Source organism: Lissotriton vulgaris, chromosome 9 (genome assembly GCF_964263255.1).
Source record: "Lissotriton vulgaris chromosome 9, aLisVul1.2, whole genome shotgun sequence".
In the NCBI taxonomy this organism is placed as follows: domain Eukaryota; kingdom Metazoa; phylum Chordata; class Amphibia; order Caudata; family Salamandridae; genus Lissotriton; species Lissotriton vulgaris.
In genome coordinates this window covers 1,060,417,984-1,060,432,953 of record NC_141697.1, presented here as the reverse complement: position 1 = coordinate 1,060,432,953, position 14,970 = coordinate 1,060,417,984, and the positions used below count along the sequence as shown (strand labels likewise).

Genomic DNA, 14,970 nt, shown 5'->3' with positions numbered 1-14,970 from the left:
CAACCTTGTTTTTGGATATTAAAGCGGCTCGCCGGGTCGCGGAAAAGCCCACTGCTGGTTCTGGCGGATCTGCGCTGCTCAAGTAACGAGAGCGGCGATCAGAAGGAGGGGGGCCTGAGCTGCTGGCACATATTGGCAGCGTGATGGTGATGTTTTTGCTTCATTTTACCCACTTGGGACAGACATTGGAACATTGCAAGGACTTTGGCACCGATCAAGGTCTGTGGCACCCTGAAGTCCTGTAGCTTTCACTACAGAGACCATAATGCTTTGCTACAACCTATGCGGGTTGGACGTGATTCCAAAATAAAAACAGGTGTGTTTGAATATGCGGAGTCCTTCGTTGCTTAGCCAGTGATCAAGGGTGGGACGACGCCCGAAACGCGTATGGCACGAGAAGGAAATGGGGCCTGACAAGCTGTTGCTCTGCTACCAGCAGCGAGCTGTGTGTATACCCCCTCATGTGAGGCTTTTCCACTTTGGGCAACCTTGTTTTTGGAGATTATATATATATATATATATATATATATATATATATATATATATATATATATATATATATATATATATATATATGGTAAGTGGTAAGTACATTTACTAAGTTTACAAAGTTTAAAACTTCACCACACATGCCTTTGCGTTGTAAAGGCATGCGTGGTAAAGTTATATGCGGGGTAAAAGATTGAGGAGTGATGGTACTGCGGAGTGATGGTACTGCGGAGTAATAAATGCGGAGTCATGGTATGCGGGATTTCTGTTTGCGGAATAACGTCATATATTCATCTAGAAGACGTAGAAGAGTCAGGGACCCAAGGAACCATCCAAGGTAAGTATCTAGGAACCCCACGGAGTTCATGTGCAGAGTGGGAACACGACCGCGTGCTCAATACATGTCAATGGGTAAGACGCGGTTGGTTGCAGTCTTAAAGAAAGAGGACCCTTCCCAGCAGACCCTGAAGACATCCAGTGGAAGATGGAAGGTTGGAGGGTCACCCCAACCTGTGGATACCCCAGGCACCAGGATACCTACACCAGGGAAGACGGGTGTATAAGTGCAAAGTGAGGTCCGAAACTGCTGTAGACCACAATGGAGGACTTCAGGAAAGATACCGCTGGCAAAGAAGACAAAAGAGTCTGGCGACACCCAAAGGTGGAGTCAAGTTGAGAGGTACCTGCAAGCAGAGGGGACAGAGTTTATGCCTCTCAGGAGTGACCAAGAGGCACAGAAGAGAATGCACACCGATGTCGGGATGCAGAAGAGTTGACGGTGCCCTCGAAGCTGCAGTACCAGGTGGACCAGGCGATGCCGTGGAAGACAAATAGCCATTCACAGGCTGTGTCACATCGGATGTCAAAAGCCAGGGGTTCAGTGTCTGGCAGGGGCAACAACAAGCCAGGGGTTCAGGCAGGGGCAACAACAAGCCTTGGGAACGGCAACCAACATAGTTGTTGAAAAAGTTGTTGAAAAAGGTGCAGTGTCGGGACCAGCAAGGTCTAAGTGACTCATCACAAGCAGGTAAGTCAGAGTAGGCACTGAGCAAGCAGAGGAGCCCACTAAAGCCAGAGCAGACACTTGAGAGGACCCACAGGTCAGAGGCACAGGAGTCACATTAAGTTTTCGAGCAGCTCACCAAAAGATGAAGGCCCACGGTGCAAGGGTTGCGGTGCAGGCGAAGATCATGGCTGCAGGAGATGCTTGAGGCTGGAGCTTCTTGGAGCCCAATGATCTCTGGAGGAGAAAGTCAACAAGCCTTTTCAGCGGCAAGTCGACGCGGTGCACAGTGGTACTGCCCCAGCGGTTCCGAAGAGGGATATTGGCCTAAACTATGCTGTGAAGACAGTATAGGCCTTGAGGGAGTTGCAGAACCACCACCTGTGTTGATGAGCTTTTTGGAGTCTGTGGGAGCCCAGGATCAGCAGAGCGGTCAGCTGCATTGCGATGCCTGCAGAAGCAGGGGAGTGACTCCTTCACTCCAAGGGAAACCTCTTCGGTGTCCTGGATGTCCACAGACCTAATGAAGAACCTATATGGAGCAAGGGCACAGATGTTTCCGAAGACTGGAAAGGACGACAAGACTAGGAGCAGCTGGAGTCTTCCCAGTTGCAGTTTCGGTTCCCAAAGCGAAGTCCAACGAAGTCCAAAGTGCCCAGACAGTTGAAGATGTAATGGTTTCGGATCTGGATCTTGTCCCACAATGAATCTAGGGACCCACCCACATGTAAGCCCTTCAGTACCCTGAGAAAAGGTTTGGGACGATTCAGGGGTCCCTCCCAGAGGAAGAGCTGGACTGTTGGGAGGATAATCCCATGTCCTTTGTCCAGTTTTCCGCCCGAGCGGGAGCCAACAGCTCCCTGAACTGATTCCAACTGGAGTATGCAAGGAGGCTTCCAAGCAGTCTAGTGGCGCTGGCAAGCGCCCCCACCATGTCTCAATACACTAAGTCCTGTCTGGGAGGTGGTCACACCTTCCTGTGACAGGAAACCAATTGTCCTGCCTTCCCCTGCTAGAGCTTGGCTCAGCAGCAAGATTGCAGAATAGTGTCTCTGGGTGGCAGCAGCCATAGTTCGCTTCCCGCTCATGCAGGGGCACCTTCACACTTAGGACCTGGCACCCTGCCTTCAGGGGTGACTTACAGGTTTTAATTATATTTGTCGGAAATGATGCAAGCACCAGCTTACACAGTCTTCAATGGCAGGCCTGCTATCAAAATTTGAGTGGTCTCTCATGGGTGGCATAATACATGCTTCAGCCGAGTGGAGAACCCTGGTGTACCCATGCCCTGGGTACCTTGGTACCAAATACTAGGGACTTACAAGGGTACACCAGTAGCCAATCTGGAGTGTACCTAAGTACTCACCATGTCCAATTTAGGGAGGGCACACAGAGACTGGGGTCCTGATTAGCAGGATCCCAATCAGACTTGTCAGAAAAAAATAATGAAACCAGCAAAAAGTGAGGGTGACCATGAAAGCAGATCCTACTTTCCTACAGATTTCATGTAGCAAGTGGTTGAAATGAAAGGACGTATGAGCTGAGCTGTATCCTGGACTGAAGAGATGTGTTAAGGGGTACATATTCTATAGTATTTTAAAATAATGAGTAGCTAGTGAGACAACTTGTGTTGTAGAGAGTTATGTATCAGTGGGGAGGAGGCACAACATCTAGCATGATTGCTATGGATGTAAAAAAGGGATTTAAATCATGCAAATGCTTTGAAAAACCTCTTTCCTCCTCATGCCTAGCCTTGTATGTACTCATGCTGTGATAAAAGAAGCCAAACCTGGCATACTTGCAACTGAGGAATTCAATGGTAAATTCAGTATGAGTTTGAGTGAAACTCTTGACTTGAGGATGTTTGGGGTTGTGCATGGTTGGTACTGAAGGTGAAGTATGATTCACGATATTCAAAGGTGGCCGAAATAAAAGGTGGTGTACAGCACTGCAAACTGTTAACGTCAAGGCCCATTTGGCTCCCCTTCTTTAAATTTCAGGTAAAAAATACTTCTGACACTAACATTTCCAGTGATGACAATGCCAAAGACCTGGCAATTAAACTCACCAGAAAATAGGAGGATCCCCCTATTTAAGAAACCTATCAAACTTCATTTAAGGCTATAGGATATTCTCCTTAAGTTCCAAAAGGAGACAGTTAAAGTACTTTACCTGCGGATCCTCCATATAAGTATCCATGCAGTTGACCCTTTGGTGATCAATTGAACGTATAGAATCTATCCATTCTGTTGCTTAAGAAGATAACCAGGTCAAGGCATTTTTCTCAGAGCAATAATCTGCTCAAGACCAAAAGAAAACAGTTGGAACATGCAGCTAATGTGCTGTTGTATAGGTTGTTGCTTACAAATTAAAACATATCGGTTTCTTCTCATGTCATTTCTCAAAATCTGAATAAAGCTCAAGCCAAGAACTTTCTCGCTCAGCATTAAGTGAACTACTCTGACTTGGAATCTTGAGTGCATCTTGCTGCCCTTTTAATAACTGTTTGAAAGAGCAACTTCCCAAATTATATGGACTAAAATGTTTTAGGCATATGTTAGTAATCTGAAAAACTATGTACTCCATCCAAGCTACTTCCTCAAAGTAAAGTCTCCTTTCAATACATTCACAAAAAGTGAGTCTTTGTGGATGATGGGTGTTACCAGGATTCCCACACAATTTTTTGTCAGGACCCAATTTATGTTATGGCACATACCAAAACAGTGGTTTCACACAGAGGCCACCTATTTAGGGTAAATCTTCACATGTGCGATTGGTTTGTGCCCTCTTCATTGTATGAATTTGTTGGATAAATGAATCCCAAACGTTGCGTATTGAACGCAATATATGCAGGCAGCACGCAGTTGTGGCAGTCTTTTTTTAATTTTAAAGCATGTGCTAGAGCAAAGAACAGCCGACACATGTTTTGCCTAAGGGCCAGCAGGCCAGGACTTTTTCAAGACAGAATATCTTGTGTTAGGTTTGTAGTTCAAATTGGTAGAAAGAGTGGTTCGGCAAGGAAGCTGCTAACCAATCGAATATGTGAACATTCACAAAAAGACCCTATTTGTAATTGTCCATTTTAAGCCATTTATTGGGTCAAGGAGGGAATCAGTGTGACAATGTCTCTGTGTTTGCTATGCTAACAATGTTGAACATATGCCAGGAGTCAAAGGACTGAACAAAAAAAGCATGCGTCCTATCGCTGCAGCCTAAAGCATAGACTCACAAGAAGGTTTATTAACTACTTTATCCTCCATAACCTCTTTCTTTTTCATTATCCATTTTTAGCACTATATCAAAATCTCCCACTTTTTCACAAGAGCTAAAAATTACCTGTTCTATGGAGAATTCCTTGCCAGCAATTTCAGCGACTTTTGCTATACTCTCAATATGATCTTGCAGGTTCATCTCTAGAACTCGTGTAAAATTTAAACTGGCCTTGGGTTTGATATTAATTTGGATTTCATCAGAAAGCAATTCCCAGTGGCGGTTCCTCATTCCTGGATTACGTAGGCCCTGGAAAAGTGGAATGAATGGTCTGAAGTCCTCAATCCTGTTCTTAAACTCCTGAGCCACATCCTGGATTGCTGCAAAGTTAACAGTCAAGCAAAATCAGTTACTTCAAATGCCACATATGTAGGATGCATAATACACTGATACCTCATTACCTGTTTCAAAATCTGTGTCCTGACCATTAGTCAACACCTAGGTGTCCAAGAGTGGTCCACAAGGATAAGGTCCATTCAAGATTTTCAGAATAACATTTTGCTACATAACTAATTCCCATATAGACTCATGGCAGATGAGTTGAAAATCTGGTCTGCAATTGGAACTCGCACACAAACATTGGAAACCCCTGATTTACCCAATAGCCCACACTGAGATGTTTCAAATATTTTGATTCTATTTTTTTTACCAAGGTGCATGCAGACATATTTGACTCCTTTTTTCTGTAGCAGTCCTCCCTTAAAAACATGGGTCATAACTCAAACACAATTTCAAATCTGTTTACCCCAGAGCTGCGTCCCTTCCCAAACTGCACGCGCTGCGGCCATGAACCAGCGGACTTCTACCACATGACTTGGTCAAGCCCTAGCCTTGCCCCATGTTGGTCGACGATAGAGACCGAGCTTACGCAGGTCCTGGGCTGGCCAGTTCCCCACGATCCCATACATCTCCTCTTGGGGGTAATGGATGGTCTGGATGGTTAACAGCAGCCAAAGCATTTCTTGGGACAGCAATCCCGGTGGCCAAACCAGACACTGCAGATACTTGGGCGCGAGCCACACCCCCAAATATGGCAAAATGGCACCGGGGAGTGGATTGGTGTGTCACGCAGGAGAGACCCTTATTTGAGGCTGGGGATGCCACGCCAAATATAACAGGATCTGGGGTAAATGGCTGAACCAGCTGGTCTAATTGCATAAACCCTCCTTTTTGCACACAGGTGTAATGCTAATGCATCAAGTTGGGGTTTTCCTCCACTCCTTTGTATGTATTCATATCTGGTAATTGCAGTAACTGCTTGTAACATTGATCAAGTGTCCTGTGCTGTTAACATGTTCGATCTTAAAATCAATAAGAGGGCAACTCTAGTCCAAGGACCTCAGAAGCCCCCTCCTCTGCAGCCACAGTTGGAGGAGAGAGCAAGCTAGTATATGGGGATGTGTCCAGTCCACTGGCTTCCCCAAGTTCCTCATACCAGTGCATTTGCTCTGAAGAAACATCCAGGTGTTCTAAAGGGCCCATGGACCCCTCCCAGTTTACTCCTGTGCCCTAAACACCATGAAGACGAACATGCAACAACATAGAACCCATGGGCTCTACTGGCACTGGAATTGGCGTTGAGCTACACCGTTCCAATACGTCGGGGATAAGGATGGGCCTTAAACCATTGGAGGGGCTGGCGGCACTGAAGGCACTGACTTCAGGTCCGACGCCTAGGAAGGTCAGATAGGCATGACTGACACCGCTCGGATCTGGTATTGAATCCCTAAGGTCGGAGCCGATGGCATTGAACACGCTGGGGTCCCTTCCGACCTCCGCAAGCCCGAAGGATCCTCAGACAGGTCAGCCCGCTCAAATACGCGGCGCATGGCATCATAGCTCCGCCCTTCTGAAAAGGAGGGAGGCGCGAAGTCGATCCTGACTTCGGCTCTGCAGAACAGTGCCTAGAGCGTCGGTGCTTCTTACCTCTGTCTTTGATGGACAACAGCCGAGGGGAAGACGAAGTCCACTTGGAATTCTTCTTCTTCTTGTGCCTCTTCCCAGAGTGTCCTGAGGGCCTCGAGTGGGAGGAAGAGGTCTTAGGGCTCTGGGAGCGGTCCCGCGACCTTCTCTTCTGTGATCGGGACCGGGATCTCAGTGGATTCTCGCTGGTCGGTGACTACAGCGGGCCGCAAGGAGCTTAAAAGCCTGCTCCCGCGAGGCCTTTGGAGCCATGCTTTGACAGCCCAAGCACGACTTCGGGTCCTGGTCGCATCCGAGACACCAAAGACAGACGAGGTGGGGGATCGGTAACCGACATGGCCTGGTGACAAGCGCCCCACAGTATAAAAACTGTCTCTCTCGGCATACAAAGAAATACATTTTTAAGTCAAAAAACCTGTCAAAGTGACAGAGGGGTGTAGCTCTTACCAGATTGGCACTTCACTGAGGTGGAAAGAAAAGAACAAATGTACGCATGCCTGGGTGGCGCCTATATAGGTGGCCGCAACATCATAACCAATGCCAATGACGTCACACAGAGCTGAATGGAGCCAGCCGACGGCACACACAAGGGGCCTGCACACACAAACATTTCCACTTCCAGCCTCGGGAATTCAAAGGTAAGGAATCTGCCACTAGAAGTCTCCATCAGATCTTAATGTCCAGATGTGCATCTTCTTCCTTTTCTGAAGCAAGGCTTTCTACTTCAACAATGGAAAGAACTGGTCAAGAAACTCACCAAATTGCTGAAACAGAAGATATGGAACTTGAGGAAGAGTTAGAAAGTTGTTCTAAAGGAGGAGTAGAGTTCCAAGAAAGAATGTTGAGGCTATACCACCATGGAGTTGTAAAACGTCCAAAGAATTAAAGCAATCAGAGGAAAGGAATTTAGAAGCTTTTCGGACAAGTCAAAGACAAGTGTATGTCCAAAAGACTTTTTAACTCCCATACAGGATGCAAAGTCTGAATACCAACTGTTCTTTTCTGTTGTGAAAAGATCTATGCAGCTTCCCAAAACAATCCACAGCACTTGAGAACTCTGCACTCTGATTAATTTTGATGAGTGTATGTGGCTCCACATTACTCTCCCCCCCTAGGCAAGATGCAACAGGAAGGATATTATTTTTGAGGGACCACTCCCAAAACAGAGCTAGTAAAAGTTGTATGCAATGAGACCATGTGACTCCTGGATTATTTGACTAAAATATGGCTGCAATGTTTTCCATACAGACTTGGACAACTTCGCCTGAAAAGAAGGAAGAATGTGAGACCCGGGAACATGACCTTAATCTCTAGGTGACTGATGTGAAAATGTCAAACTTAGAATGTGCAGATATCTGTTGGTCTCGAGATTATGCTACCTAGTCATAATGTGTTTGATCTGTGTCGTTACAATGTAAAGACCCAGAGACTGGAATGAAGCAGGTTTTAAAACAGGCTCCACTAATAAAGTAACTAACAGGTATCTGGGAATTACAATCTTCTTTGACTGAGGTCCTAAGGAGGTACCCAATTCTTTAATGTTGGTAAACCCTCACCTGAAATTGTGCCCAGAGTAGTAAATGGAGGTTATATGTTATCAGAGTTAGGAGTCTTCCAGAAAAACTGAGGGACCGATTACGATGTTGGTTGGAAAGGCTCCGAAAGGTATTTGGTTTGTCCGAATCCGTGTCAGAAGCCTTCCATCCGACCGACTCGGAAACATTTCCGAACTACCAATTACAATGTTAGGTAACCGTTTGGTCTTTCCGACTCGGTTCTGACCGGAATTCAGCGAAACCGAGTCGGTCAGAGCCAACTCATACGGTTCTACGGATCGCGTTTCCGACCGACGCATTACGATGTTGGATTTGGACAGCCTTTACGAATCGGTTTGTCCAACACGAATCCAACTTTGGGGGCCCATATTAGGCCCCCTTTTACCCGGAGGCCTCCGGTTGGGGCCTGTGGAGGTAACAATGGGTCCCCTCTTTCCAACCATGCATGGTGTGTCAGGCACCATGGGGCGCAGGGTTCAAGGTTTTCGGCAACAACCCCTGTTTTCAATGGGAGCCTGTGTGGTTGGTTGGAACTCAGGATCTCAATGAAGTCAATGGGAGTCCAACCGAACGGTGTTCGGTAACATCATAATCGGTCGGTCAGACTCCCAGAATCCCATTCAGTCAGAAACCATTCAGAGACCGAGTCAGTTGTAATACTTTCTGACCAGCATCGTAATGATGCCCTGAATTGCTTCACTGAAGGTAAAAATTATCTTTCAGCTTGGTTGTGCAAGACTCTCCAATGTGTCTAATACCAGTCCTATGAATTAACATATCCAGAATTGAATCAGATATGGTATTTTATAGTTGATGGAAAATCACTTAAGGCTCAATTAGAAGTTTGGCGGTGGGACTGCCCTGCCGCCACACCACCAAACCCTCATGAGAACCGCCTGCCGTATTATGACTTTGTTAGTTCCTCTTGCATTCCCACAGCAGTGCATATAAAATAGGCAACACAATGGGAACGTCAAGGGAGGTTCCAGCTTGGCATGGACTGTAAAGTCAATGCCATGTTGGAACTGGGGGTGCATGCACACAGGGGGACACATTTCTTTCCTCACCTCCCTTGTTTTTATGGAGGAAAGACCTTCAGTGGCAGTGAGAAAAATGGGAATATGGTTGGTAGGACCGTGGCGGTCCTGCGAAGCATATCACTGACTCAAGACTGCTGAGCCACAGCCAGGGAACGGTGGTTCCCTGGAAGCGGCGGTTCCAGGGTGGCACGACCGTCAAATTTGTAATGTGGCAGTCAGAAGACCGCCTGCCCACCATGAGTCTGGCGGTCCTCATCATTAGGGCCAAGGTGTTGCAATCTAGTAAAGAGTTTCATGAAGACACCGAAGATTTGACAATACTAGTCAGTCATCATTGACTCTCTGGAAGGTGTAGATGAGCTGCCAACTCTCCGAGCATCTTTGTAAGCACATGGAACAGGGTTTAGGCTGAAAGAGATAGATTGATAGTATTGCACTACAATGGTAAATCACATGTAATAACAATGCTACTCCTTTATGAATATGTGGAAGTAAGTATCTGTTATAAGGCGCAACAAACACAGTGGTTCTTTCTTTACTTAAAATCGGCATTGGTTTATGTAACACTGTTTCTTTCCTTTGGACTCCTGCCAGACATTAAAAACCTTAAAGATTTGGGAATGTTTATCATTTCCCTGCCAGCGAGATATTGCAATAGCTGTTAGCTATATTGAAACTGGCTACTGCACCAAACATACTGGACCCCAGCGCGCTTAGCGTCGATGGACTTAGAGAAAACGACCACTGCTGGAACTGTGACTTAGAAAAGGGGACCTGGCGCACCTCATCTTCCACTGTATTAAGATTAGAAAATTCTGGAAAAGAGTCTTCGCATTCATAAATAAGGCCTTAGGCTGTACACTAAAAGAAGAACTTGCCACTATCACCACTTCACTCATAACGGCGGACATAGCCACACAACAAGACAGAAACCTCCTAGACTTCCACCTAACGTCAGCAGCCAAAACAGTGCTCACCAAATGGAAAGACACAGCCAAAGCCACATTCAAAGGGTGGCTGAACTGGGTGACATACCTTAGAGGAGCCGACAACACAGGGCTAAGAAACGCACTATGGAAGAACCCCGACAGGGGGATGTGGGCAACCCTAGACCAATTCCTAGACCCATACGAACCCCCATGAACAATGAAAATCAGTCGGTACCAACAGTAGGGCACACACAGTGATCGGCTGAGGCAGGTTGGTGTAGGTGACGGGACAGGGAGACTGGTTAGACAGTAGACTCAAGCATCCCCACCAGGCTGATGGTCAGTCCTAAAACAAGCGCCAATACCTATATGTTTTGTGTTATATGTTTGAACCTCTTAGAACCTAGAACATGCGCAAATACCGACATGTTTTATGTTAAATGTTTGCAAGTCAGAAGGGCAAGGAAGCACAGGCAGATATGTTCAAATCGAAAGTCCCGTAGAAACCAGCAGCCAAAACTCAAAGACAGGGGCCCCTGCGAGAACAAACGCGAAAAGATGATACATGTTATTTGTCATATGTTGTAAATGTGAAAATACCAATAAAAATTATTATAGGGGGCGTGGCTAGCAGCCGGAGGGAATGGTCGCCTGATAGAGCGGCTCCCAGCCCTCGCCTGAAAATCCGTCAGAGGTTGCCAGGGACACCTCTGAAATCGGGTGGTCCCCACCGTATTACCTGCTGTGCACCTCCGGTTCTGGGCATCGACCTGGTGAGAGCCGCTGTGGGGGTGAAGGAGCCCGACAAAGTGTGCTCCCCGGCACCACCAAGATGGCGCCTGCTACGGAGCTCCTGGTGTGACTGCTGGCGGACCCTCGGAGCCTGGGCTGTGTCCCGGCCCGCTGAAGTGACAGCTGCCCGTCCGGAGTCTACCGGAGCCGAACAGAAGCCCTCCACGAGCCAGATCTTGCCTCAGTTCTGTCCAGGGGCCCGCAGTGTGACAAAGAAGGAGACACCATGAGGCGCCCCAACCCCGGAGCTGCATTCACGGGACTCCCCGGCTTCGGGGCCTATCTACTCCGGAGGCCCATCGGCGCACCCACTGGCCCTGAGGGAGACTGCTGCCCCCTCCTCCCCCCCCCGGTCTTCCCGGAGTCAAGGTACTTTCTGCTTCTGTTGCGGGGGCGGAGTGACGGACATTGGGCCCCTACATCTCCTTCCCTATACCCCAGGACTTGAGGGGTGGACCGGCGAAAACACCGCCCTCAGGCGCAACGGACATCGACTAGGCCCAGCACCCCGTACACGGTACTCCTAAGCCTCCACGCACAGGGACACCTGGGGTGCTGCTACCGGTACCTGACCCCCCCCTCCCCTGACTCCAGCAGCTGTGGCTCGATACTGTCAGTGCTCAACGGACAGCATTTTTGCTACCCCGGGGGCCTGTTTCGCTTGCGGTCCCCCCCTACTTCTCTGCCCAGGACAGAGCCTGCATATTGGGACCCCGAGCCCGGGAGGAACCCCGTGTCCCCGAGCTTCTCGAAGTAGTGAGTTGCTGCATAAACGCGGGCTGGGGCCCACTCTCAAGAACTTTCAGGAACTTGGTCACCGCCTGTGTGGTGGGGGCAGTTTGGTTGATGGCGCAGACGCCTACCTCATGATAAGACCGGGCGGGGAGCTTAAGGTTTCAACACCTCCTTATTGGGGCCTCCACTCCACAGTACAGATCCTGGGTTGAGAGAAAGGCGATCCCTGCTGGTCCCAAGGGGAGCTCTCATCATTGTTGCTTGCTCCGGTTCATGCCTGCTGATCCTGACTACTGGTGTGTTCGTGCCTGATGGCGTCCAATAAAGGGTCCAAGACGTCTACCCAACGGCAGCTTAACAAGCTTTCATGGGGCTCCAAAGGAGAGGTCAAGGACAATGCCAAGTCCAGTGACCCGAGAACTACGTCCCCCTCTTCAGGAGCGAAGGCTCTCACCCTAGAGGATGTAATGGAGGCAATTGCTGGAGTCCGGTCCTCCCTCGAAACCCGTATTGATTCAGTGAATGTAGAGGTCACTCTACTAAGGGCGGACCTGCGCAAAATGGACTCGAAAGTCAAGGATGTTGAGGACAAAACTGCAGCTCTTATGTATGACACTTCCACTCTCCAGCAACAGGTGGCCCAACTCCAGCTACAACAGAAACAGATGGGTGACCTCCTGGACAACTACGAAGGGCAGACAAGGCGTAATAACATACACATCCTGGGGGTTCCTGAACGACTGGAGGGGCCGGCGGCGGACCTCTTTGTCGAAAATTTAATCACAAAACACCTCCAGCCGAATAATCTCTCCAGCTACTTTTCTATCGAGGGGGCGCACAGAGTCCCAGGAGGGAAACCAAGGCCAGGAGCTCCTCCCCGCCCCATCATCGCGATTGTCTTAAATGTTCGTGATCGTGATACCATTCTCCAGACGGCCCAGTCCGGGCCTCCTCTACTCCTGGAGAACACTTGTATCACTATGTTCCCAGACTTCACAATGAGGGTGCAGGCGCGGCGACGCAGCTTTCTGGAAGTTAAAAAAGTTTTGCGAGATAAAGACTTGAAATATTCTATGCTCTTTCCTGCAAAGTTGCGGGTAGAATCAGATGGTAAAGCTTGGTTCTTCTTGTCTCCCGAGGAGGCATGGGACTGGCTGGAGGGCTGGCGACAGGTGGGGAGGTCTCCGAAACCCCGTGGTAGACCGGACAGCCGCCCAGGCCATGATCAATCGACAGACAGTCAAGACTTGTTCACCGCCACTAATGAAGACGAACAATGAGTCCTTCTCGAGGTGCTGGAGTCAACGTGCGACATCACTGGGGAGCAGATGGCTACGAATCGACACCCATCTCTCATTTCGGCGAGTTCTTCCCCCGGCCTGGTCCAGGTTCGGTGACTGTCTGAACAGTATTTTTTCGTTAATTGTGTATGTGCACTGCGTATTGTTTTGTTATGCATACTACCTGTCAAACAAGACATTGTAGGACTCAGGCGAGAGGCCTCAACGGCTCACCAGGTACCCCTGCTATGATTGGGAGGGCGACAGGCACTCTGCCTAGTTGGGGTGTGGATAGTTTTAAATCCGCGCGCAGGGACGCAGGGAGGGGGGATGGGAGGAGGGTTAGGGGGGAACGATAAAGTTTGGTATGGGTTTGTTTTGTTGATGTTCTAATATTTCTTTGTGTCTGCAGCAGAGTCCTTTCTTGTCACATTTTCCTACTCATTCGGGGTCCACTGAGGGCGGGTTGGCCATTTTGGATGTTATTTGGTCTCCGAGAGGTGCACACACCTCCTGATCCTATGCCTCGTTATGTCCCGACACTCCAGCGGCCCGGGCGGCCTCTCTCCCACTTCTCCTTCTCTATATTCCACTTATTCCGCCAATATGATGCACTTCCTCTCTAGAACCCTCACGATCCTGTTGTGGAATGTTAACGGGCTGGGGCACAAAATTAAAAAAAGCGTAGTCCTTCAATACCTCCGGCGCCACTCCCCCGACATCGTTCTGTTGCAGAAGACACACTTGGTGGGCAACACTTGTCAAGCTCTCCAGAGAGGAGGTTATAAATTACTGGTCCACGTGGGGTTCACCTCTGGGTCCCGCTGCACTGGAATTCTGGTTAAGAAGAGTCTCGCACTCACTCACTCAAGGACCTGGGCTGAACCTTTGGGCCGCTTTGCACTGGTTGAAGCTGCCTGGGAAGGACGTCCCCTGAACATAATCTCCGCATACCTTCCACCAACTTTGGTCCGGGACTCCCTTAAGGAGCTGGGCGCTCGACTGTTGGGCCTCCCCACAGGCACACTCCTAATCGGAGGGCATTTTAATATTACAATGAGCGACGACCTAGACCGCAGACCCAAGCGCAGTTCTCACCGGCTGAGTTCGGACTTATCCGACTTCGCGCACGCCATGGGGCTGGAGGACATCTGGCGCCACCACCACCCAGATACACCATATTTCACACACTATTCCAACGCGCATAATAGTATGTCTCAAATTGACTATTTTTCTGTCCCACCATGGATATTGGTTGCTTCATCCGCCCGAAGGGTCTTCCGCGGGGCATTTCCGATCACTCACACGTAATGTGGACTTAACCTACAATCGCCAATACACGCGGGCCCCATTGTCATTAAGCCCTGGCTAATGCAGATCCCGGATATCAAAGACGCCCTGATTGAACGTACTGAATTTTATTTTGCTGAAAACGTCGGCTCTGTGAACTCGGTGGTCACGCTCTGGGAAGCGTATCTGGCAATAGTTAAGGGCGAGGCACTAGAACTTAAGATGGGGTATTTACGGAAGCACAAGAAACAGCTTCTTCAGGCCGAATCTGACCTCCTCGCCTAGAGGCGTCCCATAACGCAGCCCCCTCGGACGACACCGCTCGTTGTCTTCGTACCCAGCAACTGGCCTACAAAGCACTAGCACAGGAAAAGGCACAGACGCGACTGCTTCACACGCGTCATCGCGTGTACGAATATGGTGACAGCGCAGGCAAAATGCTTGCATGATTGGAACGGCGTGATCAGGGGTCCAGATGGGTGTCGTCCATAATCAGACCAGACGGGTCCACAGTTGTGGATCCACAAGACATCGCGGAGGCCTTTGCCGACCATCTGGAACGCATCTACACCGCTGGTGCATGCTATGTGTCAGAAGAGTCCAGACAACTTCTGGATGAGATGCACCTCCCTGTCATCTCAGACGCTGATAGAGAGGCCCTGG

At 48.9% G+C, this 14,970-nt stretch overlaps 1 protein-coding gene across 1 annotated transcript in view; it reads right to left on the bottom strand.

Annotated features, from left to right (window-relative positions):
- The window catches only part of DNAH1 (dynein axonemal heavy chain 1), an 822,394-nt gene that overhangs the window by 379,332 nt on the left and 428,092 nt on the right, over positions 1–14,970 (bottom strand). Inside the window, exon 20 of the mRNA XM_086939555.1 lies at positions 4,829–5,082. Within this exon, the coding sequence (XP_086795681.1) occupies positions 4,829–5,082 (254 nt within the window). The remainder of the gene's footprint in view (positions 1–4,828; positions 5,083–14,970) is intronic.